The following is a 26,722-nucleotide window of genomic DNA, read 5'->3' as shown; positions in this document are numbered from 1 at the left end:
GGACTCACTGACGTAAGTTCACTCTGTTTTCTTTTGGCTTTTTTTGACCAGTTGTGTGAAGTTAAGGGTTAGTACGAGATTGTGGCTGGCCGGGGGAGGGTCGTGGCTAATCGTGTTGGCGTGTTAGTAAACAAGTGAGTGACATAAAAGAAGATAGAGCTTAACAACAAGAAAATTATTCTCAGTCGACTGTGAGTGGATTGCGTATTATGAAATATAATGCGGTACTGAACTATGTTTACCCGTGAGCACCCTAATGATAAGCCAACTATTTTACAAGTTTATTTGAATTAATAGAAAACAGCAGTACAGTTTTTAATGAAGCTGAATCATTTGTGGTGCAAAACTATGACAGATATCGTTGAAGAAATGGCATCGTGATAACTTTAACAATCTTGTGAATGGGAAGAATGGTGGCCATGCTTTTTTTTATTCTAAGTACTGGCTTCGTCCTCGGCTTAGTCAGGGCAAACATCGTCCTTCATGAAAATGGGTACGAAGGCGTCGTCGTTGTCATCGGAGAAAAGGTTCCTGAGGACCCAAACATCATTGAAAATCTGAAGGTAAGTGCAAACAAATATTTTCGTTGGACAAAAAAAAAAGGAGAGATAAACAACTACAGTTTAACAAGTTAGGATTAGTTATTTTATTCATCCCGCCCCTGTGGTAGCAAACCTAGTATAAAACCTTACCCAAGTCTGTTAATTTCTGTCTTAGCTTTGTGTCAGAAAATATCTAAATCTAAAAAAACAAAAGAAAAAATAGCACCTCAGTGTCATTCATGAGACTAGTTATGGTGACAAACTGAACCAGCGAAAGTGATTATTGCCTCCTTATACATCCCTTTATCGTTTTGACCCCTTGGCCTGTCTTTACCTGCATGCATGGTGTTGTTGTCAGCCACACCGTGTATACCTGTCAACCGACTTACTCTTACACTTTACGAGGAATCGAATAGAAACTGGTAGTCATCATCGCTACCTTCTAAAGATACTGTGGTTTTAGAGTTACAAGAATTATATTACAAAGGTGAAGGTACTGTACGGTAAGTGGTGGGGTGTAGTGAACTAGTGTTGCAGGTGAACGTAGGAGGTGATGGCCGTGGGTGCAGGTGAGCATGCATATAAGAGTGTGGGGAGTAGTTAGTGAGATAGGTGGTAGCGTAGGTGGCAGATGTGGGTGATAAGCGTGGGGTGATGATGTTTCCAGACAGGTGGTGGGCGTGGGTGATGACGAGAGATGTTAAGCGTGGGTAGTGGTGTAAGATATGACGCAGGTGATGATGGTGTGTAGGTGTGGGAGGCGTGGGTGGTGACAGTGAATGATGTGTATGTGTGTGTGTGTGATGATAATGAGTAATGGGTATGTATGGCTGGTATGGGGGTAGGAGGCATGGGTGATCAGTGCCGGATTTAGACCTGTGGAGGCCCATGGGCAGCCTCTTTGTGGAGGCCCCCTCATTATAACTACCCAAGAGGGTGGGGTGGCGAGTTTTTTTTTTATTATTATTATTTATTGGGCACCCCCTTACATCCTTGTGTAAGGTGAAGTGCAGAAGCGTTTACAGCGCCCAACAGGGAAGCATGCTAAGTTCATGCTTGCCTTTATGTCTCACGAGTTAAGGGCGTAGACGCCTGAAGAGTCAATGGTTTATGTCATCAAGTTATTGGAAGCTCCAACAACTTTCCATGAATACGAATTTGCAACTTTCGACTTACAACAGGTACCTACTTTACTGCTAGGTGAACAGGGACTAATGGGGGCTAGGAAGTATGTCCAAACAACTTCCACCGGCCCAGGAATCGAACCCGTGACATCTTGCTTGCGAGGCAAGAGCGATACCTCTTTTACCACCGGCCCCCTGGGTTTGGCGAGTGAAGCGAGCCTAAACATCTGGGAGTTCCGGGGGGCGCTGTAAGCCCCCCGGGAAAATTTTGAAATTTTAACACTTCTTTGGAGAATGTTGAAGCCATTTGCAGTTATATTGAGGAAATTAGAACACAGCGCCCTGATGGCATTCTTAATGGAAGTGATAATGAAAAAAATATTTATTTTTTTTTAATCTCAATTTCGTTATTCCATGTAGTTCATTTTTAATCATTATATGTTTGTGGAATTCTAAATATATTATTAGCAACACAAACAATAGCAGTCATTAAAAATATACTGTTCATAGGAAAACCAGGTATTCATGAATTTCAAGGAGTAGCTAGCCTAATTTCTATCACGCTTCTTGCTGAACATAGTTTTACATGATGGAATAGATAAACATGAATTTTAAAGAATGAAAATAAAAATAATCCAAATGAATAAACAAATAAATAAAATTTTATAATATGTGGAGGCCCCCAGATTGTGGAGGCCCCTGGGCAGCTGCCCACTTTGTCCACTCCTGAATCCGGCCCTGTGGGTGGTGGGTGTAGATGGTAAGCTTGGGAAATGGCATGGATGGTGGATGTAGATGGTATAGGCGTGGGCTATATCATGGGCGGTTGGATGTTAAAAAAGTGTGGGTGGACAGGAGGTGTGGGTGGGGAGGGCGTGTAACGTGTAAACAATGAGGGAACACATTACCCTGGTCCTAACCTCGGCCAAGCAGCTGGCAAGACACGTGCTCCATCAACCTCACTTTACCTCTCCTTAGTTATCCCATTTATCATCTTGCTCTTCCTCCTTTTTATTCAATTTTAACTCTTTTATTTTAATGGTGATTTAATGTCTTATACAGTATGGTGATCGTGTTTATGATGAGTGAGTGACTTATTATAGTACAGTGGGAAATCCGGATGAGCTTCGCCGAATGTAAATGAGACCCAGCATGGTAGGGTGGTGTTGGTGACGTCACTGGCTCGTCATGGTGTTAGGTTTCTGTAACTAAATTCTCTGGGCTGGGATCGTCTGTACCTTGTCTGTTCTTTTACACACACTCAAACACATATACTAACACACACACACATGGAGTACTACTTCTTAGAATATCGTAACACCTGTATTCATTTAAGCTAAATAATAAACACTAAAAAGACTGGAACGCAGGGAACATGCGCTCAGTCAGGTGTTCACACTACCAAAGGGGTCAGGTGTATAGGAATGACGAGTAAATCGCTAACTGTGATTGTTATAAATGTTGGTCTCATTTACACGTCCGATTTGTACACGGAGATACACGCAGGTAGAAAAATGGTGATATAGCGTACAAGTAAACAAACATGGATGGAGGCGTAGTCAGTCTTGATGCAGTTGAGTGGAGTAAAAGAGATCCGGGAGAAGGACCTAGACGTTAGAGGGTAATAAACCTTAATACCATCCTGATGCGAAGGAATTTGTCGTATTGGGCCATGAAAGAATTATTCACCAATCAACAGAAAAAACTAAAATAGTGAGAGAAGACCGACTTTAGTTGTCAAGATGATAAGGAAGTTGTGTGATTGAGATAAGTCTATAGTTAAAGGGGTAAGAAAAGCGTCCATCTTAGAACTGAACTATAAAGTGACAAGTTTTTAAGGTACTCTCAGTTCACTAAGCTTTAAATGGGTCTCTAGTAGTGAAGGCGATCGGGTGGAGTGTCGGCCTCCTTACTTACCGAAGAGAGGGATAGTTTACAGTCTGCTTTATCCGCACTGATCCTAACTGACATCCAGGCTTACAGGATCCGCTTTTACAGTGAAGTTATGAATGGTGAAATACTAAGTCCAGTTCTCTTGAACGAGCTTGCACTAGGCAATAAAACAAAACACGAATCTCTTGAAATACATTAATGTAACAAAAAAGGTTATGAATTTACCAGTACGTTTTACTTTGTTCATTAATCGTGTTTACTATAAATATCCAATAAAACAGAATTCATATATCCGATCTGTCACTAGTAAGCGTATTACTTATTTACAATGTGTGACATACTAGCATGGTAAGTTGAAACAAGGAAGAAAATCAGTTTTTGTTGAGGGTAAAGGAGGATGAATAGTACCACCCCAAGACCAATTGTTCCACTAATGTTTATGGTACGACTGACAGCTTCACTTGTAGACTTCAGTAACCCGATAAGTAGAACCTCATTGGGTCTATTGATTCAGTGATTTGTTTGATTTCCTGGCCGTCAACTGCTGTGGTTATTACATCCGGAGGCTTGTGAGTTAGACCACTTCCTTTAGTTTTCTTCTCTCTTGGTACTTCCCACATTTCTTGATGTTCTTGTTCTTGTTCTTCTTGATTTTGTTCGTCTGGTTCTTGTTGTTCTGGTTCTTGTTTCCTCTTTTCTTGTTCCTTAACTACAGGGGAACCTCCTTGTACCTAAGTTGTTTCTGGGTTTGCAGCTTAACCACCCTGCACTTCTCCCTCCACACTCCCGGTCGGAGGAGGAATGTGGGTCGCCGCAAGCTACACATTTCTTCTGTTTCGTACACGTGGTGTACTGGTGGTCTGTGGTCCTGTACTTGGTGCATATCTCCCGAGCCGGCACTTCTTCGCAGGATGTCCGTATCGCTGACACTTGTAACATCGTGTGGGTCTGGCAACGTAGGTCTTAACTGGGATGGTCTCCCATCCTAGTCGTGCTACTTGTGGTAGTGTCTCTGGGTAGCCGACCAGGGCCGCTTGACTGGTCAGCTTCTTTACAACGTGGAGTTGATCACCGATCAGTTCGGCCAGTTCGTCTTGTTCAAGGTGTTGAATTTCGGTGTGGGAGATCACTCCCATCACCAAGTGGTCCTCTTCGTGAGTTTCTATCTTGATTGGGACGTCGTTGACGACATCGACGTCCCACACTTGCCTGGCCTGTCCCCATTCGGAGAAGGTGACCATAAGGCCACCACTCACCGGTCTGCGGACGACCTTCGTAATCCCCTTGATCCCTGAGGAGTCGAAAAACTTCCTCAGGACAAGGAGGTTGAGTTTCTTGGGGGAGATGTGCTCGGCCGGGTACAGCCGAACCACCTTCACTTGGTCCAACTGCAGCGTCATGTCCACGTGGTATACCTTGGGAGCAGAGAGAGGTGCAGGTCTCAGTCCATTTCAGTCATCCCTACTGAAGTACCAAATGGTGCGACCTTTGGCTGTGTAGTGGTTAGGAAGACCTGATAAAGCGCAGCATTTACCCAGAAAGAGAACATACATCTTCTGGACACTGTTGCAGAAAGGTTCAGATGAAGTTACAGGAAAAATACCAAGAAAATGTTTGCCGTTTCTCGGATGATCAAAAAGATGTGGCACAGTTTACACACAGTAATTTATTTAGGATAAGTGCGGCATTGGTTGAGCCACGTGAAGCTACGAACACTGAAGTAACCAAGCGCAGTAATTGTGCCAGAAAAAGCTATACGATAAACTATAAAAAAAACCCTCAAAGGATTTACCCTCTAACACCCCTATTGAGGCACTACATGTGTTTTAAAGCTATATTATATACAGTACTGTAATTCTACCAGCCAATAACATTCTCATTATTCATATCAACATTACCAACTTACTTGACCTTTATCCTCTGACTTTTGACCGGCAGCTGATGTTCGAGGACGGGTCACGGGTGCTGGACGAGGCCACCCACCATCGAGCACACTTCAGGGAGGTCACCATAGTTGTCCCTTCAACTTGGACCCACAAAGAGGAGTATATGGTAGGTCATGATGTTTATGGTAGGTCATGATGTTATGGTAGGTCATGATGTTATGGTAAGTCATGATGTTATGGTAGGTCATGATGTTATGGTAGGTCATGATGTTATGGTAAGTCATGATGTTATGGTAGGTCATGATGTTATGGTAGGTCATGATGTTATGGTAAGTCATGATGTTATGGTAGGTCATGATGTTATGGTAGGTCATGATGTTATGGAAGGTCATGTAATGGTCGGCTTTTTTCATATTTTTTTTTACAATTAAATGATGCGACAATGTCACAAAATCTCACTGTCCCAAAGTTTATTGGCTGGTATTGACTCAGTTGAAGCTAAAAGAAAAGAAACTGTTCCTAATTATTTCTCATATTTCTTCTAGCGATGGGAATTAAAATTCCTTGACGTTAGAGAGATGTAAGCTCGGATTTATTTGAAATAGTAAGGACCGCCGTTCCCACGCTGCTATAACCGACTGTGCGGGAGGATCTTGAGTGACTGGCGGCCAGTGTTGGCAATATTTTTCCCATCCATGGCGAGAGGTGACATATATTGACTAAGGAATAATTATGGAACAATTCGTCGTCTTAGTTTGTTTCTATTTATTCCACAAACAGCACTTAGGCAATTGGTAATTATCAGCTGTAATGCATAACATAATAGGATAATTATTAAATTAATATCTTTAAGGGCTCGTTTACACGATCGGTTACCACGTATGATGGTCGAGCACGCTTCGGATCGGTGGCGAAGCATGGGGGTCGGAGCAGGGTACTGACCACTGTTTAGTGGACGGCGTGTTTACACGGAACTGCTACACCGTCGTTACCTGTCAGTGTGTGGTAGACTGCTGGACAAGAGGTTCATGGCTCCCAGACAAACGAGTCGGCCGCACTGTTGTGTTTTGGCCGCTGGCATGATACTGAAGAACAAAACAAGAAAGCGGACTGTGTGGGTGAAAAATTGGTTAAGGTACAAATCGAGTGGTACAGTCACCCAAAAAAGTCCTGTTGCGAACCACGAACCCCGAGATTCAGACTCGTGAACCCGAAGCAGTAGACACTGGTACATTATTCTGTCCATAAATGCTTCGGATTCAAGAGTCTGAATCTTGGGGTTCGTGGTTCGCGACAGGACCTTTTTGGGTGACTGTACTTATAACCAAATATTTGCTGAAATGCAGCGTGAAGACACAGGACGGGCAACGATACATTCGCATGACCCCTGAAATGTACAACACACTCTTAGATAAAGTACGTCCACATATTTTCAGGACGGATAAAATACGAGGGACTCTATGGCAGGGACCCAGGTAGGTGGCCACTCAACTATTAGGCTCCCACACGTAACTGCCAGGGAAGGGTTGGTGGTTCAGAGACACGATCACTGCCCGAGCACGGCTTCGTTACCATGCTTAGAAAACATGCTCCGAGACTGATCGTGTAAACGAGCCCTAAGTGTTAGTGGTGCAGCAGTAATGCGCGTATTTCTCACAACAATGTCATGGGTTCGAGTCCTACATGGCCTGGGTACTGACCATAACAAGTTTATTTGGGGTAATTCCGTTGCCTTCTGTACTGTACTAACACTGGTCAAATAAAATTCAAAACGAAGATCGGAGTAACCTGCCGAACAGGATGGTAAATGCTGTAATGATAAATAAATTAAAAGAATTGTTATCCATATAGCACAATACGTGAGTTAAGAATTACGTATGTTATACAACTGTGATGATAAATAATTCGCTGGTCACAGTGTCAGCAGATTAAATTCATAATTCAACGGTTACTTTGTTTTACTTAAATAATATAAAAAACGTCCCGTTCTTATTGTCTTATATTTCAAATTAATTTTATATAGTTCCAAGCTATACCAAATGAAGAAAAAAATAAATCTAGTCATTAGTTCTATACTGTACTCAAATTTAACACTACTTATTTTAAACGTTCATTTAATAAAATAATATGAATCAAAGTTATGGAAATGATGATGTAACGCCCAACTATCACAGGAGATGAGGTCATTATACATACTGTAAAAGGGATAATGACGTCACTACTCCCAGACAGCGTCAGGGTACAGAACAACAGTGGTTGTTGATGTACAAGTTGCGTCTTGGGGTTATATATATATATATACAGTATATATTAAACTCTCATTTTCTCCGTTACCTTGAATGCCATTCTCTTTTGTCGGATCACTAGTAAGGCTTTCGCCAGGTGAGACCTAGTGTACTGGTGATCTGCTCTCCTACTGCACCCATCTTTGGTCATCCTCTCTTCGGGATTATGGGGAAACTTTCGTCGTGGCCCTCGACATCTCCAAAGCCTTTGACAGGGTATGGCACAAGTCGTCGCTTTCCAAACTTCCCTCTTATGGTTTCTCTCCCCCACTTTGTTCTCTAATTTCTAGCTTCCTTGAGAACCGATCTATCTCAGGTGTTGTCGAGGGATCGATCTCTCGCTCTTTCTCTACCAATAGTAGTGTCCCACAGGGTTCTGTTTTTTCACCTACTCTCTTCCTTCTTTTTATCTATCCATTCTTACGCTCATGTTTCTACTCTTCACTCATCTCATGTTTCCTTCCCCCTAATTCTCAAACCAAATCTCTTTCTAGATCTAGTATAGTTTCATCTATCAATGCAGATTATAACAACACGACTCACAACAACATGACCTCTCACCCTCGCCACAAGTTATTTCCCACCATTACGACATAGCGGTCATCAGTAGCGTCGTTATATTGGGTCACCGGAATTGAAAATAAGATAACCTAGTGAGATAAGTACAGGAAACGGACAGCCACCTCTTACAGCAATCGTTCTTTGTAGCTGAGAGTGAGTGAATATACCCATGGCCACTCTATGCGTCACCGAGACTTCCTTAGTTAGAAAATTATGAAATGCACTCTGTATGTATGTATGTCGTAGTAATGAGCTTGAAGCCACCTTGACATTTTTCCAAGATGATAACCCCGCCTATGAGTGTTAATCGTTTGTCTACGTACGGTCATAATAATTTTGACGAAGTGTGGCAATATTTAGGTGTACTGGGAATACCATTTGACTTGTGTTACTTGGTTTTTCTCTTGTTTATTGTAGTGTTTATTACTATTCTGTCATCACTCATTACACCTGTACTGTTCTCCCTAAACAAAGGGCTGGCACTGTTCTCCTGTTCACCTTGATTGTTTTATCCACCCTGGACCTTCCCTCCACCTCACATCCCTGATATTGTTGTCATATCCTGCATCACCAGAATACGTCTGGGTCGGGGTGGATGAAGCACGCGGACGTGAGGGTGGACGAGCCTCATCCTGTACACGGAGACGCCCCCTACACCCTTCAGCTTGGTGGTTGTGGCGACCCCGGGGCCTACATTCACCTCTCTCCGGGTTACGCCACCGCGATGTACCACCACCTCCAGTCTGTCTATGGCCCGCCAGGTGAGTCCTGTGTCAGTCCCGAGAACCCAATGTGAGTGGTTAGATAATTCCATGAACTCTAGATAAGTCATAAGCTAGTCCTGTGTGCCACACGAGAGACACGGGAGTCAGTAATTAGTTCTACGGCCCCTACATTAATTAAATGGCCTTCAGGTTCGTGAATCCCCGACAAAATGTGCGGTTTCTTATTCATCTTCCTGCGGATGTGTTGTGTTGTTCATCCAGCAGAGATATATAACTTAAGATTCTATTCATTCAGTGTTCTCACTTTACCTGGTTGTATCGCCTCTCCTTCACGCTGTATCCTGGTTGTCCATACCTCTTTTACCCATCACTTTTATAGTTCATCCTTCAAACTCCTTCCCGATCTTCCCCGGCAGGTAAAGTGCTGGTCCACGAGTGGTCACACCTGCGATGGGGAGTGTTCGACGAGTATGGGGAACATGACACACACACCCCGCCCTTTTACATTGGCGAGGACCGCCAGGTATGTGATTTAGGAGCAGGGGAAGAGGTACTCTTTTATACTGTATAGCGGTGTCTGGCATGTAACATTTTTATTTTTACTTTACACTCTAGTATATTGCCTCAGGTGCACGTAACGGGATGCTCGGCAGACATCAAGGGTTGGCTGATGACGAAAAACGGATCTGAGTGTCACGCAGATCATTCGGGAATGCCAAACAGACAGTGTCATTTCTTCCCCGCCCCCCGGAACAACGCCACTGCTTCCTTTATGAACCTTTACTTCCTAGACTCTGTAAGTAGTCCTGAGTACATGTACTAGCACTTTTTAGACTCTGTAAGTATAGTTCTGCATTCAAGAGCTTGTACCTAGATCATGTATACAGTGTAGCCTCACTATCTTGACCTTACAGTGAGTAGGTCCACCTCCATACACACAATGTATAAGGCTAAGGGTTGTGCTGGATTAATAATTTTTTTGATATTGGATCAGACGAATACTTCAACGCCATACTTCTTATCTTCAGACGTTAATTTGTAACCTTCAACACCTGAGTAGAAAAGGTTAATACGTTATAGTCTTCAATCTCTTTTGATTTGTTTTGATGGTGTTTAATGTCCTTATATATACACGCCACAGGTGACAATGTTCTGTGACAACAACACCCACAACTCCTTCGCCCCCAACACTCACAACCTGCAGTGTGATGGTCGCTCCGTCTGGGATGTCATCAGCCAGCACCAAGACTTCAAGGATAACATGTGAGTCTGCTTCAGTGTTCCTGTGGGTTTCTTTTAGCAGGAATCTTCTCGGGGAACCTTAGTTCTTTAGGTTCTCCTGTGAGTTTCTTTCAGACGGTGTTCCTTGGGGCAGCATCTCTGGAAGATTTCTTTGGGAAAACATCTAAATATTGCCTCTGTCCCGCACCTCACATGTAGACAGTAACAGTTACAGTTGTTATCTAAAGCTATAGTTTGTTTCAGATGTAATATGTATTAATTCGTATTTATATTCGCCATCTTGAGAAGCGTTAACAATGATCAATATTTTCTCAATTAATTTTTAATATTAGCTTGAAGAAATAATTTACTGTCATTGAATAATCCAGTAAACTGAAGGTATAAAGGTACTCCCTTGTTCTATATCACCTGACCTACGTATCATCTAACTCTCACCTGTCACCAGATTAACAAAAAAAGGCTTCTTTATATCTAAATTAAAACATTACTGCAGGAGTTATATTAATAATTGTTGAGTCACCTGATGTACTGTGCCTCACACTACGATGTTCTTCAGCCGTGTAGGAAGATAATAAAGTGGTTGAGTGTTTAAAAGGACAAATTTACTCTTCCAGGTTAAATGGTACTCTTAAGCCCTGGACCTCTTCATCTTACAGGAACCCACCACAAGAGAAGCAGCCTCATCCTCAAGTGTTGACGCCCAGGTTCCAGGTGATACAGGAAGCGGCCCTGGAGAAGCCGAGATTTGTTCTGCTTCTGGACTTATCAGGGTCTATGGACCAGTACATGAACCAGTTCTACCAGGCCGTCGTCAGGTAGGTGTCCCTGGTTAAATTATTCCTCAGCTGATATGAGAACGAAATTACATTGAAATTATCACCAACTAACATAATATCCTTTTATATAGTTATGGTATGAAACTAAGTCAACCTGTAGTGGATAAATAAAACTTGAACGATTAGTGTAGTGTTATTCTTTTTCTTGGGTCTGTTGTTGGTAGGTAAACATTGACACTGCAGATTTTAGATACTCTCTCTCTCTCTCTCTCTCTCTCTCTCTCTCTCTCTATCTCTCTCTCTCTCTGTCACCTCCTTCCTGTTCCTCCACTCCCTCTCTCCCCACATCTATCACCTCACATTCTTGTTTCTTTTCTCCCTCTTCCTCCATCCCTCCCGTCCCTCCGTCTTTCCTCGTGGTTTCTCACCGCCTTCGTGGCCTCCGTCAGGTTTGTACGCAACTTGGCGCCCACGGGGAGCCTGATGTCTGTGGTGTCATTCGCCAACACGTCGCGGCTGGACCTAAACTTCACGGTCGTGCCCGAAGATAGAGACGATATTGTGGCCAGCCTCCCCAAGACCTACACCGTCGGGGGCTACACTGCTATCGGCGGCGCCCTCGAGTTTGTTCTTCAGGTGAGTGGTTTGTCTTGTATGTTAATGGTCTTCCTGGGGTTTATCCCGTAGGAGGGAGGTTTATTATACTGCAGGTTGTGGCCGGGTTATTTATGCTGCAGGTTGTGGCCGGGTTGTGGTTTGACTTTCTCTCCATCTTTCTTCCCTCTCTCTCTCTCTCTCTCCCTTTCACTACCATCACCGTTACCACTGTTTCCCTCCTCTCAGCTGGTGGAGGAGACAGGGATAGAGGGCAAGGGGTTGATGGTGGTGCTCATCACAGATGGGGAGGAGACGATCCATCCCAAGGTGGAGACGAAGCTTCCGGCTGTCAAGAGGAAGGGCATCATCATCAACACCGTTTCCTTCGGCCCCAACGCCACCGACTGTCTCGAATTCTGGGTACGTGACGCCTCTCATCTTATATTTTACATAGTTTAAGGTTAGGCTTATACTGATATTGATTAGGCTTACACGTATATGCAGGGTGTCCATAAAGTCCCGTTCTGATTTCAAAGATCACCGCAGAGAGAAAAAAAGGGTAACTTTCGTGAAACACCCATCGGCACATGGGAGGTCTGCCTACAGTAGTTTGCTGGTAGTGACTTTTTGGTCCTACGACAGGTGTATGCCTTACCTTCATTACGAAGCCTTTTTGCAACATTACTCTTCCACGTGTGAGGCCTGCACGGACGTTTACGGCCTCATGACGACCCAGCCTCGGGTTCACTCACAACAGGTGCTGGGTCACCTAAGAGGAGTTGGTAACCTCATCACCGTGATCTTCCCTCTCTCCAACAGGCAAAGGAAACTGGGGGTCGCTCCTACTACCACAGCACGGGGTCCTCAGGCTCACTCTCCAGCCTCGACGCTCTTCTCTTTGATGCTATCACCAAGGACGACGACCGACAGATAGACCAGCTCCTTCAGGTGAGTGACGGCACGAGGTCTTTGTACTGATGTCGACGATTACCTCGTTGAGTGTCACATGGGGAGACAACCAGCAGTGACCAGTTCCCTCCCTCAGGTGATATTGTCTGTATATTTTGGTGACAGTAATTACACATTTTTTTTGTGTTTTATCCACACTATTGTTTGCTTTTGTCAAAATGACTCTCATGTTGTTTATATCTTGTTCTCGTTAACGTTACAATGACAAGTTTATGATTTGTTTACAGGTGTACCGCATGACGCACAATATCACCGCCGGACGAAACCACTTCCAGGTGGGGGAGGTGGTGCTGGACTCCAGCCTGGGACACGAGACACGCTTCACCTTCACCGAAACGTTTTTTCCCCACATCCCGTGAGTACCAGCTTGTGTCCAGGCAGCGGCGGATCACCACCGCATCTATTATGGTAACCCGTGTCTCTAAACGGCCAACCTATATGACCTACAGCAAACCCATCCACCAATCACGTTCGTCGTTGTATGACCAATACCCATTCATTCATAAACAGTGATACTACTACTGCGACGGTGCTGTGTGGAGACACGGGTTACCACAGGAGGTGTAATTTTATACTTTGGAAAGTGAATGCAGTCTAGTGAAGTGCTGACCACGTTGCCTATTTGTATGATATAAGTAGGCAGTGTGGCAGTCTAGGATATAGTGTGCTGTATACACGAAGTCCCTAACGGGTCATCAGGCGTTGGGACCCTCTTTTTCACAATCTAGGTGAGAGTGTATACCTGATACGCTGTACCCAACCTCGGTTGCATTACGTAACGATGGGTCATCCGTCCTAGAGAACATGTTACTGTGATCAGACTACCTACTAAATTATTAGACATGTGTCCCCTTACTGTCCCACAGGCACTCACGTACTGTACACCGGGGATAATGGTAACCACTTCCAGCACCAAGGGTGGATCCAGGAATATCGAAGAGGGGTGGGGGAAACTGGCGAGCACAGCGAGCCCACCCAGCTGGGGGGCATTTTGAGGTCATTTTGAAGCCATGTGCACTTGATATTGGGAAATATACTGAGGCCAATAGTAATAACATTTTACTATACAAAGACACCGGAGTACAATATACTGCATTAAAGAAAAAGTATTGGAATTTTCTGATGAAAAGGGAGGGGGGGGGGGCTAGGATATCCCCCTGGTTCCGCCCCTGAGCACCCTGACTCAGACAGAGTAATCCTCTGAAATGTCAGAAGAGGGCATTTTAGGATTAAGCTCCCATTTTTCTCCAATTAATCACAATTTGCACTAATTATCCCTACTTCCTCTTCCAGGTTTTCTATCAGCGTGACACTTAGGGCGCCAGATGGACAAGAGTACGATGCTGGCAGTAACTCAAGGATTTATCATGCCGACAATACCACCCGCACCATCACCTTCAATATCCTAGAAGCTATGGTAAATCACCTTCATGTTTCATTATTCTCACACCGCTAGACAGTACATCGTTTACTTCATATATAAGAAAATACTACGTTTGTTTTTTGCTCTGGCAACTGTTTTTTATTTTCAGTTCTTTTGCTACTAAATGGGAACATTAATTTCTAGATTGAAATTTTAGAACAATGAGGAAGTGAAATTATGAATTTTACCCTGTCATATTAGGGCCTACAAGAAAAAGAAAAAAAGAAAAAACAGTTTGATAAAGCACTAACACACATTTGGTTCTCAGAAGAGTGGATTACAACCAATTTGTCAAAGCTAAAGGTTCATAAGATCCCGGAATCTGATAAGTGCACCCCAGTGTTAAGAGAGTTGTGCAGTGAGCTCGCAGGGCCCCCAAAATCCTGTTCTGATGCATAAATGAAGAAAAGGTTCCCGGTGACAGGAAAATTTGCATATGTCAGTCACTGTACGAATGAATAAATTATTGCCAGTGAGTTTGACCAGCATCATGTGTGAAGTACTAATGAGTATTATACGAAACACTGATAACACCTAAAGTGAACACCTGTCACTTATTAGAAACTTCTAGGCAACAGTTTAAGGTTTACTCAGAACTTCTAAAGAATACTTGGTAGAATATGTAAGTAAAAAGTTAACTAGAAAATCTTCTCTTGAACATAGTAGTGTGTTCCCAGTGACATTAAAGTATTGGAAAAAACAATAGTCAATAATTGTCAGATATCAGATAGGGGGAGGGTAGTTAAACATGCATCAACAGTTAATTGCTCAGTATTAATCTTATAAACAAATTACATCAACTAGATAGTGTGGGTCATGACAAGACAACAGTCCTACGCCAGGTATAGTTAAATGCACAAAAAATTATAGGAATAAATAGGTTCTATTTCTTCATCAGTCACTGAGAGTCATTCGTGTTGAGATCAGCAAACAACTGGGAGACTTAATAATTGGAACTTGTTCGGGAGCGCCCTACTGTCTATCATCCCAAAAGAAAGCTTGCAAAAGTAATGCAGACCAAATGGAGAGAACAATCTGAGCAGTAGTGGCGAAAATGACCCAGACCGCCCTTTTTTTACTGAGCTTACTACCTCTGCTAACAAATTGGGCATCTCGACTGAAATTCATGAAGCTTTTCGATGGAAGCTCCTCTTCCCCCGTTCCTCCTGTTTAGAATAATTACTGGTTCCAAGAACAAAAATTTTCGATGAAACCTCCATCACCCGGTTCATCCAAATCGAGCATTATTTATTCATAATATACAAACTTATCAGGCATGCCTTCAAATTACCAGACAAAATAAAAGGTTTCTTCGTTTTTCAACATATAGATTTACAATTTTCTGTCAGTATTATGTTTCAAATAAATGACATATTCTTACATTAAAGATATGGTTAATCTTTCTTTAACCGAAGCAGTGGACACTTCCATTATCCTGTTCACGGATTCACGAATTTGAATCTCTGAGTTCGTGGATTAGGATGAGAGGTGACAGGACGTTTGTGGGAGTGTACAGTAAACAATAAAGAGGGAGAAAATAAGATAGCTACGTATTACATCCTGTGCACGATAAGTAGTAATTATACAGAGAAACATGTACTGTACACTTTCATTAAGTTTAAACATTCTTGGTATGATATAACGGTTTTCTTGGACATGGCAGTTGTTAGATAGTTACCAGATGGCATTAAGATAAATACTAAATAAATACGCTTACTTTATCAGATCATTAGTAATTACTATTTACTTGGAGGATAATATCAACCAATTTACAACAATTACATGCACTGCGAATGTTGTCAGTTAAAACTGGTTCCCTTGTTCTCACATACAGTACAGAGAAAACAGGTGTGTATTCCCCGAACAAAGGCGTCTGAGTTGATAATTTGCCAGTAACTGTAAAGATATCGTGTGGACGTAGAATCATTCTTTACCTTAATCATTATGAAATAAAATCAAGATACTCATACAATACTTATTTATATACGTAACGGGATGATAGAAGTATTTATATGTGAAATGTACAGAAAAAAGAAAAATGAGAAACTTTAGTCATATAATTAGGGTTGAAGGGATGAAAACAGAAACATTAATGGGTAAAGTTGGGGGCAGGAGGGCCGGGGGAAGGTAGAGACTGGGATGGAGGAATGAAATAAAAAAAAAGGTTCCCAGAGAGATTCTAAACCTTGGAGTATTGGTAAAAACAGCCCTTAAATATGAGGACGGTACTCTGAGTGATTAACTGCAGTTAAGTAAATTCACCGAAATATTAACTTCACAAACAGTAATGAAATAAACAAATATGCTAATATATTCTGGCTGCCGCTTATCTAGATAATATAGCTTTTTTAAGTAATATAGAATTGGTAAAGCGAAGTGTAGTTGGGGCATGAAGGAACGAACTATTTTAATATTTTCGCCTTCACTTGAGTTCTAAATCAACTTCTCGTCCCTGACCCACACAGCCGGGGCGCTGGGAGTACAACATCCGTTTCCGCTTCAGCACGCCAAATGAGGTCCAGGTGGCGGTCACCTCCCACCCCAGCAGGAAGACTCGCCAGGTCCCGATCAGGTAAGTCCTTACTTGTACTTTAAATGGAAGACCTAATAAGCCTCTGCCAAAATGATCCTCTACCGTAGGAGGAGGAGGAGGAGGGCACCCCGCAGGAAGACTTACCAGATCCCCACCAGGAAGATCCTCTCCTGTCGTTTCCTTAGCAAGCAAATTCCATGCCAGGAATACTTATACGGTAAAACACTTAGCGAGACCTAGAAATAGTAATAGTTCTTATACCTCCCCTAGTTATACCCCACTGGCACATTCTAGCTAAATTTACTACCTAGGCAAACATTAGTAGCACTTCCTAGCAACATCCATCCTAATAGTGGTTTTTATTAATAACTTCTATAAATAGCTCCTGATACTGTACATCCTCCAAGTACTGCACCTCCCTCCAATATCTATTAACACTTCAACTCCTAGTAATAATCCTTGAATTACGGCTCCTATTAATATATCATGGGAAAATTTGCCTTACCAATATACCACAGCTATTCCCACCTTCTGTATTAACCTGCAGTCAGAGTGCTTCTTGCTAGTAACTTCGTGGAGGATCTTAAAACTGTATGTTTCCACCCCATTAACCCACCTCACATCCACCCCAGTAACCCACCTCACATCCAACCCAGTAACTCACCTCCCATCCACCCCAGTGACCTACCTTCCATCCAGACCAGTAACCCACCTCTCATCCAACCCAGTAACCCACTTCCCATCCATCCCAGTAACCCACCTCTCATCCACCCCAGTAACCCACCTCACATCCACCCCAGTAACCCACCTCACATCCATCCCAGTAACCCACCTCACATCCAACCCATCAGTAACCCACCTCACGTCCAACCCATCAGTAACCCACCTCCCATCCACCCCAGTAACCCACCTCACATCCACCCCAGTAACCCACCTCTCATCCACCCCAGTAACCCACCCTCTGCTGTTCCCCAGGGTGAAGGCGTGGATGCCAGCCAGCAACATTACCTACCCGGAGCCTGCACTAGTCTACGCCTACATCAGCCAGGGCTACAGCACCGTGCTCGATGCCACCGTGACCGCAGTTATCGTACCGCCCACAGAAGATGGACCCATCACCTTCTCCCTGCTGGATAATGGTGTAGGTGGGTAATTGGGGGATGGGGAGAGGAAGGGAGGGTCTTAATGGTTGTTGGTAGAGGGTGGAACAAACATTGGCACTTACGGTGGTACTAGGGAGGTTGTATGGTAATGGTAAGAGATAGTTGTTGATGGCGGTGGTAGCAGACAGTGATACAGGGTGATGGTAGTAGATTATGATAGCGGACAATGGTGGATAATATTGGTAATGAATAATGGTGCTTAATGAATGGTAGTTGTGGCATATTAGAAACTTCTAGTCAACAGTTTCAGGTTTATCCAAGAACATCCAAGGAAAAGTTAGTGAAATATCCATGTATGGTGTTAACTAGAAATTCCTCTCATGAATAACGTAGTGCGTTCCCAGTGAGTATCAGGTAAGTAATAGTCAATAATTGTCAGATATCAGATAGGGGGAGGGTAGTTAAACATGCATCAACAGTTAATTGCTCAGTATTAATCTTATAAACAAATTACATCAACTAGATAGTGTGGGTCATGACAAGACAACAGTCCTACGCCAGGTATAGTTAAATGCACAAAAAAATATTGGAGTAAAATGTCATAAGAGACACAACAATAAGAGCACTGTGGTGGTCCTGTAATGATAACGCTTCACTGGCAAGAGCACATTAGTCACACTAGTATCACCTAAGGCTGAAAAGGATGTCACTAGGATGGCTAATTTTCAAGTAACATAAGGTAGGAGATTTAATTCTCAGGTGATCCGAGGATTCCCGCCCCTGACTCCTCGTCCAGATACCGTTCAATATATTCCAGTAACAAGCTCTAGTGGTCTTCTCATACCTCTAACTCCTCCTCCTCCAGGTGCAGATACCCGGGCTAAGGACGGTATCTACTCCGCCTACTTCACCCAGTTCTCCGCCAATGGCCGCTACAGCCTGTCAGCTACCGTCTCTACCAGCAACCGCACCGTCAAGTTACAAGGTCAGTACACAACCACACCACCAAGTTACAAGGTCAGTACACAACCTCACCACCAAGTTACAAGGTCAGTACACAACCACACCACCAAGTTACAAGGTCAGTACACAACCACACCACCGAGTTACAAGGTCAGTACACAACCACACCACCAAGTTACAAGGTCAGTACACAACCTCACCACCAAGTTACAAGGTCAGTACACAACCACACCACCAAGTTACAAGGTCAGTACACAACCACACCACCAAGTTACAAGGTCAGTACAACCTCACCACCAAGTTACAAGGTCAGTACAACCTCACCACCAAGTTACAAGGTCAGTACACAACCACACCACCAAGTTACAAGGTCAGTACACAACCACACCACCAAGTTACATGGTCAGTACACAACCTCACCACCGAGTTACAAGGTCAGTACACAACCTCACCACCAAGTTACAAGGTCAGTACACAACCACACCACCAAGTTACAAGGTCAGTACACAACCTCACCACCAAGTTACAAGGTCAGTACACAACCACACCACCAAGTTACAAGGTCAGTACACAACCACACCACCAAGTTACAAGGTCAGTACACAACCACACCACCAAGTTACAAGGTCAGTACACAACCACACCACCAAGTTACAAGGTCAGTACACAACCACACCACCAAGTTACAGGTCAGTACACAACCACACCACCAAGTTACAAGGTCAGTACACAACCACACCGTCAAGTTACAAGGTCAGTACACAACCACACCACCAAGTTACAAGGTCAGTACACAACCACACCACCAAGTTACAAGGACAGTACACAACCACACCACCAAGTTACAAGGGCAGTACACAACCACACCACCAAGTTACAAGGTCAGTACACAACCACACCACCAAGTTACAAGGTCAGTACACAACCACACCACCAAGTTACATCGTTATCACTCAGCCACCATTCTATAAAGAGAGCAACTTGCTATAAATTAGTTTCATATCCGCTACGTCGTTGTCGCTAGTACGGTAGCCAATAACAAGCTCAAACAATAAACTGTAGGAAATAAAACCAATTTGAAAAGAGTTAATAGGTTTACCCCTCACGAGTGCCTGTATCATAAACACAGTACAGTTGCGGAATGTGTTTCCACACCCCCTGTGGTAACCCGTGTCTCTAAACGGCCAACCTATATGACCTACAGCAAACCTATCCACCAATCACGTCCGTCATTACACGACCAACACCCATTCATTCATAAATAGTGATACTGCGACGGTGCCGTGTGGAGAGACGGATTACCACAAGGAGTGTAGGAACACATTTCTGCAACTGTACCAGCACGAGTGTTTGGCGTTTTCTTCCTCACCACTATGGAACATCAAACAAACACTCGTCTAAATGTCAATAGTGACATTATTTGAAGTAATGAGTGCAAGACAGCAGCCGCGGATGAACTAGTTTAACTCTACCCCCAGGGTATTCAACTGACAGGGGGGAAGACCACCTTCGAGTCCCCGGAAGCTCAGCCATCCGTCGCCTCTCCTTTCCTGAGGAAGAGAAGATGCTGTCGGATCCAAGATCCAAGTTCCCTCCTGATGAACTGGTGCCCTCCGAAGACGGCGGCCGTTCTAAGGACGGTGCTGATGACCTGGATCGGACCGTCAACCGCCTGCAGAAGGTGGAGCCTTTCACCAGGTTCACGTCAGGGGGAATATTTAAGGTACGAGTTATATATATATATATATATATATATATATATATATATATATATATATATATATATATATATATATATATATATATATATATGCCCTAATTCATACGAATGGTAAATAAACCGAAAACGTGTTGAAGAATGACTTCCTCGTCTAACACTTCTCCCTCCCCAGGTGAACAACTTCCATCCAGGTGATCAGCAGCCCCCAGGTCGCGTCACTGACCTGGTTGTGTCGTCAGTATACCTCTACGACGCCTCCGTCACCCTAGCCTGGACCAGCCCTGGTGATGACCTCTACACCGGCACAGGTAACCTACTCCTCCTCCCACCTCCTGTACCATCGAGTGCTATAAACAAAATATCTGTGTATGTATACATGTAGAAAATAATACTCTGTATATACTGTAGCTAATGTAACACACACACCTCTCCCCGCACTTATCTCTCCTTTCACACTTTTTCTTTTTCTAATCCCTCTTCCGGCTCCCTCATTCTCTCTCTCTCTTTCTCCTCTATCCCCTGATAATTCTCTCTCTCTTCCTTTATGTTTCATCTCTCTCTCTATCCCCTCTCCCCATGTCCCCCCTTACCTCTCTCTTCTCACACCTCTCCCTCTCCCCACAGCCTCGTCACTGGAGCTTCGGTACCACAAGACCATGAAGATCCACCACAACTTCAAGCTGGGCTACCCGGTCAACTCCAGCCTCCTGACCTACGGTGACCTGACCCCTAAACCAGCTGGTGACCTTCACACCATCATTCTCACGGTCAGTCGGCCACTCTGACCTTCTTTAATATACTGTATTTATTTAGCTATATTTTACTCTACTTTAACATTTATTTACTAAACCCAAGTTTATTTTTGTACGGATTATTGGAATTAACAATATTTCAGTGTAAAATTTTAAAGTTACCACACGGGAAAATATTTATGTTTATTGCTTTATCCTGACACCAGCCTCAGTGTACACAAACTCCGTCGAGAAAACAATGAAAAGCGTGATCAACCTAACCTAACCTAACCTAACTTAACCTAACTTAATCTAACATAACCTAAAATACTGCATTTTCCTTCCTAGCATAGGTGAATTAGGTCAGGTTACGTATGTTGGGTTGGTTTATCTTATATGCAATAAATCATCTTTGTCGCTGTAGAAAACTTATCACGAATTCCAAAAAGAGAAAATCTTTAGTTTTGTAGCATTTTTGTCATATTTTGCAAGAATTTTACAGCTTTGCAAGTAACCAATCACCTAACTTGCTTACAGACAGATATGAGCGTGTGTAGACTTATTATTATTACATTTTGTTAGTGTTTTTCTTTATTCATTTTGAACTATATTATTATCAACATGAGGATGAAGCCTCTTTTTATTCTTCTAAAGTTAGTAAGATGTAAAACTCTCCTTTATCATCAGTTCGTGTCCTCTCCCCCACAGATCCCGGGAGAGACAGCGGAGAATCTAGAGGGCCGAGCAATATTCTTCGCCCTGAGAGCAAGAGACGAATCGGGAAACTCTGGTGACTTATCCAATATCGCCACCGCTTACTTCCCCTACAAGAAATACACTAGAAATATAAAAGTGAGTTAGTTAGATTTTAATGAAGCAGACGTTTAACAGCGCCTTAAAGTTTTAGAGAATTCCTGCACCTTCCTCAAAGCGAACACTGCCACACACGTCAGACCAACTCAATAAATATTCCCTTTTTTAATATTTTTTTGAGCTTTGGAGTTTTAAAAGTGGTATTAATAAGTTGGTATTAGTATGGCTTGACACATTCATTAGACGATGGCTTTTCATTGAGTTTGTTGTTGTTGGTGCGGTGTTATTGTTGTTGTTGTTCGTAGTTGTGTGGAGTGTATAGTTGTCGAGGACTTTTCGAAGGAAGCCTGTAAAGGATTTATTAATAAGTAATACTAGTTCTCTGCTTCTTCCAGAACGCTGCAGTAGCTACTCAACAAGATGTCAGCGCGTGTGACATAATAATTATAATAACCAAATGGAACGAGCTAAAATAATTTTTTTATTAAAACTTTAACCAAACATTAGACTCAAGTCAAAAAGTGCACATACATAGATGTCGGTGAACCACTTTTAATATAGCGCCGAAATGTTCACTTAGATCCTCGTGTCTTATGATGTTTCAGAATATTGTGTGGCCAAACAGCCTTCTCGAAAAGTCAGGTCGTACGTTCGTAGATAAGCATGGATAATACAGTAGACGTGGACAAGGATAAAACTACATGCCTGCCACTTCCACATTTGAGATGGGAATAATAATAATAATAATAATAATAATAATAATAAATAAATAATAATACCTGTACCAGTATCTCCGTGCTGGGACATATACGACCTTGTTAAGTTAGCTTGTGGCAGAGGAAGAACACTGAAGACACGATGTAGTGGACAGGTGATGGGCAGTGAAGACTAATATTAACCAGCTGGTAGGCGGTGTATCTTGCTATATTGTCGTGGCCGCTCAGGGAAGTATTTAAAAAGTTTACATCTTTCCTGCTCGCGTCTACAGCTGGTCACCACTTTTTCTGAACTGTTATTCTTTTTTTGTCATGCTGGGTTATTTGAACAGGACGTTGGGAATACAGGAATAGATGCATCTGTCCGTAAACGTACGTCATTAGGACTTTTTCGGAATAATTTTAGTGGTAAAGAAAAAAAAAACAGTCCTCATCAACATTATATGATTCAGCAGGTGATATAATATAATTAATGGGTGTTTTTATTATCTCTCTCTCTCTCTCTCTCTCTCTCTCTCTCTCTCTCTCTCTCTCTCTCTGTTTACTTAGTACTACCTGAGACGTGACAGTGCCTCTTTAAAACAACTGTCGTTTCTATCTGTAATGTTCCATGCGTGTCTGTCTGTCTCTCTCTCTGGGCTCTAAAAGAATATGTATGTATGTATGTATGTAATAATAATAATAATAATAATAATAAACGGTTTATTAATAGAGCTGCAGCCGGTGGCTGAAAATATACAGACTTACATTTGATTTAGACATAATGATATAATATGCATTGAATACATTTACAGGGCTGTACAGTACATAAATCAGGAGTTGTTTATTATTTTACCAATAGATGGGATGGTGTTGTTCTTATATCTATCGGTGCGGGCTCTTATGGGCTGAATTTTGTTGGAGTGGCGGACTGCGCGAGTTGGGGCTGCAGGTGGCAGGAGGTGGCGATGACAAGGGTGGTGCAGTAGTCCACTGCCAAACCTTTCCAGTGCTTGGTGGTGGAGGTCATTGTGGGATGTATGTATGTATGTTAAACACCGGGGGGCCTTCTTCAACCCCTTTACTACAATGACTTCAACCTTTGAGTACACTGACCTAACCTAATCTTACCTAATATTACCCTAAATTTCAGCCTCATACGAAACACCTTATACCTCACACCTTATTCCTTATTCCTCATGATTTATTACTTATACCTGTCACCTTATACCCCCTCAGGAGGAGCAGAAGATGGACGCCATTAGTGGTTTAGTGGTGCTGGTGGTACTGGCGGCCATTATCATCATTATAGTGGCCTTCATCGCCTCCGTCAAGTTCCTCCACGTCAGGAAGCGGAAACAGAGGAAGGAACAACAACTGGTTGAGGCGGGGAATAGGTATTGTGGTTAGTGGTGCGGGTGGTTGTGGGTTAGTGGTGCGGGTGGTTGTGGGTTAGTGGTGCGGGTGGTGGTAGGTTAGTGGTGCGGGTGGTTGTGGGTTAAAGAGTGTAGATAGGGTTAGTGGTAGGTGTTGATTAAGGGGTGTGGGTGTGTGTTGAAGGGTGTAGGTGGGTAGATTACGGAGTGTGGTTGGTATAAGTAGGTGTATGTTATTTAAGGTTATGTGGTTGTGTATGTGTTGGCTAAAGATTTTAGGGATATGGGCCATGGGCTTAGGTAGGAGTTACGGGGTATGGGTTATGGGATCATGGGTTCGTGGGTGTCTAGCATGGGTCAATAAGTCACAGTGAATGGCGCAGATAACTAGTCGGTGTATTTCTGAATTTGAACGACACGGCTTTGTGAATATTTGAATAAAGTGTGGATAGATGAGTGAATTATTACAGTCGAATAAACCCTTTAATAATTATGCATGAATAAATGGATTAATGAAATGTACTGAGAGACATAACTTACTTGTGGAATGTCTGTTCTATTTACGGGGAAATGCATAAGTGACCCAGATGAGAGACAGGTAGATGATTCTAGATTTATTTATTACACCTAGCTATTGTGGGTACTTGTAAACTCGTACTTTTTACTTTACCTTTATCCTCTTCACCACTGATCGGCTCGTTAGTCACTTGAGCGGTCGGTCATGTCTCTGTTATAGGTACTGTGTCAAGTACTGGGCATGCACTGGCTCCTGAATATATCTGAACCTGCTCCAGTGTTGGTCAAGTCATATTTAAGCTTGTGAATATAGTGAGTCGTCTTGAGACATCGGGCGGAGAAGTTAATTATTCTGTATGTACATTATTCGCCCGTACTTACAGCTGGTACAGTGGCTGGCGCGTTTTGTGAGATGTGGCACCTCTGTTTTTGTTTGCATCGTATTGAAACTCACGGAATGACCCTAAGGAACCTCGCATTGGTAGTCAGACTAAGGCTGCTAGATAAGCATCTAGACTTGCCGACTCTCACAAAACGCCCCAGCCACTGTACTAGGCATAAGTGCAGCCAACTGTACGTTTACTGATGACGTCACAGCTTCCTCTGGTTGGCGAAGCAGAAGAAATGTCGGTGAGTGATGTTAAAGATATTTTAAGATTATTAGAATTCCTTATAAATCTAGACATTCTCGTCGTGCAATCTTTCTGACTAAGTTATTCCTTTGTAGAAACCGTTTTGTAGAAGTAAATTCATTTATTTTCTCGTGTGCCGTCTGCCAGCCAGTCAGCCTCTCATGTGTGAACATTGTAGATGTAAACAATAATAACGTTCGTATATGAGTGGTGAGGGAGGAGGTGCTGGTCAACTGTCTTGATCCTCTGACGACTTATACTGGTTGGAGTTGTATATAAGAATTATTATATAATTTATAGTTTGGCAAATGGATGAACAATACATACAATGCTATTTGGTTGTATGAACTACTGTATAAAGTTATATTAATATACTTTATGGCGAGACGAATATGTATTGATCTTAACATAGGATATACTGTACTGTACTGTACTGTACTGTAAGACGAAATAGTACAACTAATGATGTGTAGATTTACTTAATGACGCAGTCAATATAAATCAATATTGGTGTACGAGTTTCAAGATCCGACCAACTAAAAACAGAGTTAGTTAAGAGGGAAACTATTTCATAGGTAGACAAATTATTATGATGTCTGTAATGACCATCCTAAGATATTATTCTTTTTTTTTTTGTAGATGTCTAATAGTAATAAATATATAAAGATTTATTATTAACCATGTGTTACTTGCCTTGGGATGTTTGATAGTGAGAATTAGTTTGTAAGGATTTTTGTTCTTAGGCCTATGTTTCAGTGTAAATTATCAGTGTACACCCACTAAAAATTATTCGGCACCCTTACGGCGTGATACAATATGACACGGGTGCCGAATATTTTTTAGTGGGGGTACTTTTTACTATGTAGTAATGCCTTGATTTGATTGTTTCACTTATTTTTCGGGTGTGTTTGCTACATGTGCAGTTTCAATATTGTGCAGTTTCAATATTGTTCCATTGTATACATTTGTATTGAATTCTTAAAATGTAATGTTTAAGTTGTAGTATTGCTTGGGGGAGGGCGTGGACTGTACTTGTTAAGTACAGTGTGTTCAGCTGACACTATCACAAGAGAAGGGTGTGTTCAGAAGAGGGTGTGTTCAGAAGAGGAGGGTGTGTTCAGAAGAGGAAGATGAGTTCAGAAGTGGAGGATGTGTTCAGAAGAGACGGGTGTGTTCAGAAGAGGAAAATGAGTTCAGAAGTGGAGGATGTGTTCAGAAGAGAAGGGTGTGTTCAGAAGAGGAGGGTGTGTTCAGAAGTGGAGGATGTGTTCAGAAGTGGAGGATGTGTTCAGAAGTGGAGGATGTGTTCAGAAGAGAAGGGTGTGTTCAGAAGAGGAGGGTGTGTTCAGAAGTGGAGGATGTGTTCAGAAGTGGAGGATGTATTCAGAAGAGCATGTCACTATAAGAAGAGATATACTGGATGAGAATGAAGCTAATTAATTAATGGAAAGGTTCAGCTTTAATTGCGGTCACGAGCTAAGTGGTGAGATATGTCGGGGTGGTGGTGGTGAGTTGATTCACTGTAGTGGTGGTGGTGGTGGTGATTTGATTCACTGTAGTGGTGGTGGTGGTGGTGAGTTGATTCACTGTAGTGGTGGTGGTGGTGGTGAGTTGATT

The 26,722-nt window shown here is 42.7% G+C and overlaps 1 protein-coding gene across 2 annotated transcripts; it reads left to right on the top strand.

Moving 5' to 3' along the window:
- On the top strand, positions 1 to 25,776 carry LOC121871936 (calcium-activated chloride channel regulator 1-like). 2 transcript variants are annotated; one of them, XM_042374536.1, is made up of 20 exons: positions 1 to 563; positions 5,498 to 5,611; positions 8,866 to 9,052; positions 9,433 to 9,539; positions 9,645 to 9,812; positions 10,158 to 10,279; positions 10,873 to 11,073; positions 11,484 to 11,670; positions 11,878 to 12,051; positions 12,451 to 12,579; positions 12,828 to 12,955; positions 13,894 to 14,017; positions 16,489 to 16,595; positions 17,532 to 17,701; positions 18,525 to 18,644; positions 20,101 to 20,345; positions 20,515 to 20,650; positions 20,967 to 21,109; positions 21,782 to 21,925; positions 23,821 to 25,776. In XM_042374536.1, the coding sequence occupies exons 1-20, from the start codon at positions 402 to 404 to the stop codon at positions 23,989 to 23,991; spliced, it is 3,039 nt and encodes a 1,012-aa protein (XP_042230470.1). In that variant the 5' UTR covers positions 1 to 401; the 3' UTR covers positions 23,992 to 25,776. The 2 variants fall into 2 exon arrangements, with proteins under 2 accessions (XP_042230470.1, XP_042230471.1); XM_042374537.1 differs by having other exon boundaries at positions 2 to 563; positions 10,915 to 11,073.
- The last annotated feature ends 946 nt before the right edge of the window (positions 25,777 to 26,722 follow it).

The sequence above is a fragment of the Homarus americanus genome, unplaced genomic scaffold (genome assembly GCF_018991925.1).
Source record: "Homarus americanus isolate GMGI-L3 unplaced genomic scaffold, GMGI_Hamer_2.0 scaffold48416, whole genome shotgun sequence".
Taxonomy (NCBI): Eukaryota; Metazoa; Arthropoda; class Malacostraca; order Decapoda; family Nephropidae; genus Homarus; species Homarus americanus.
This window is presented reverse-complemented; position numbering and strand designations above follow the sequence as displayed.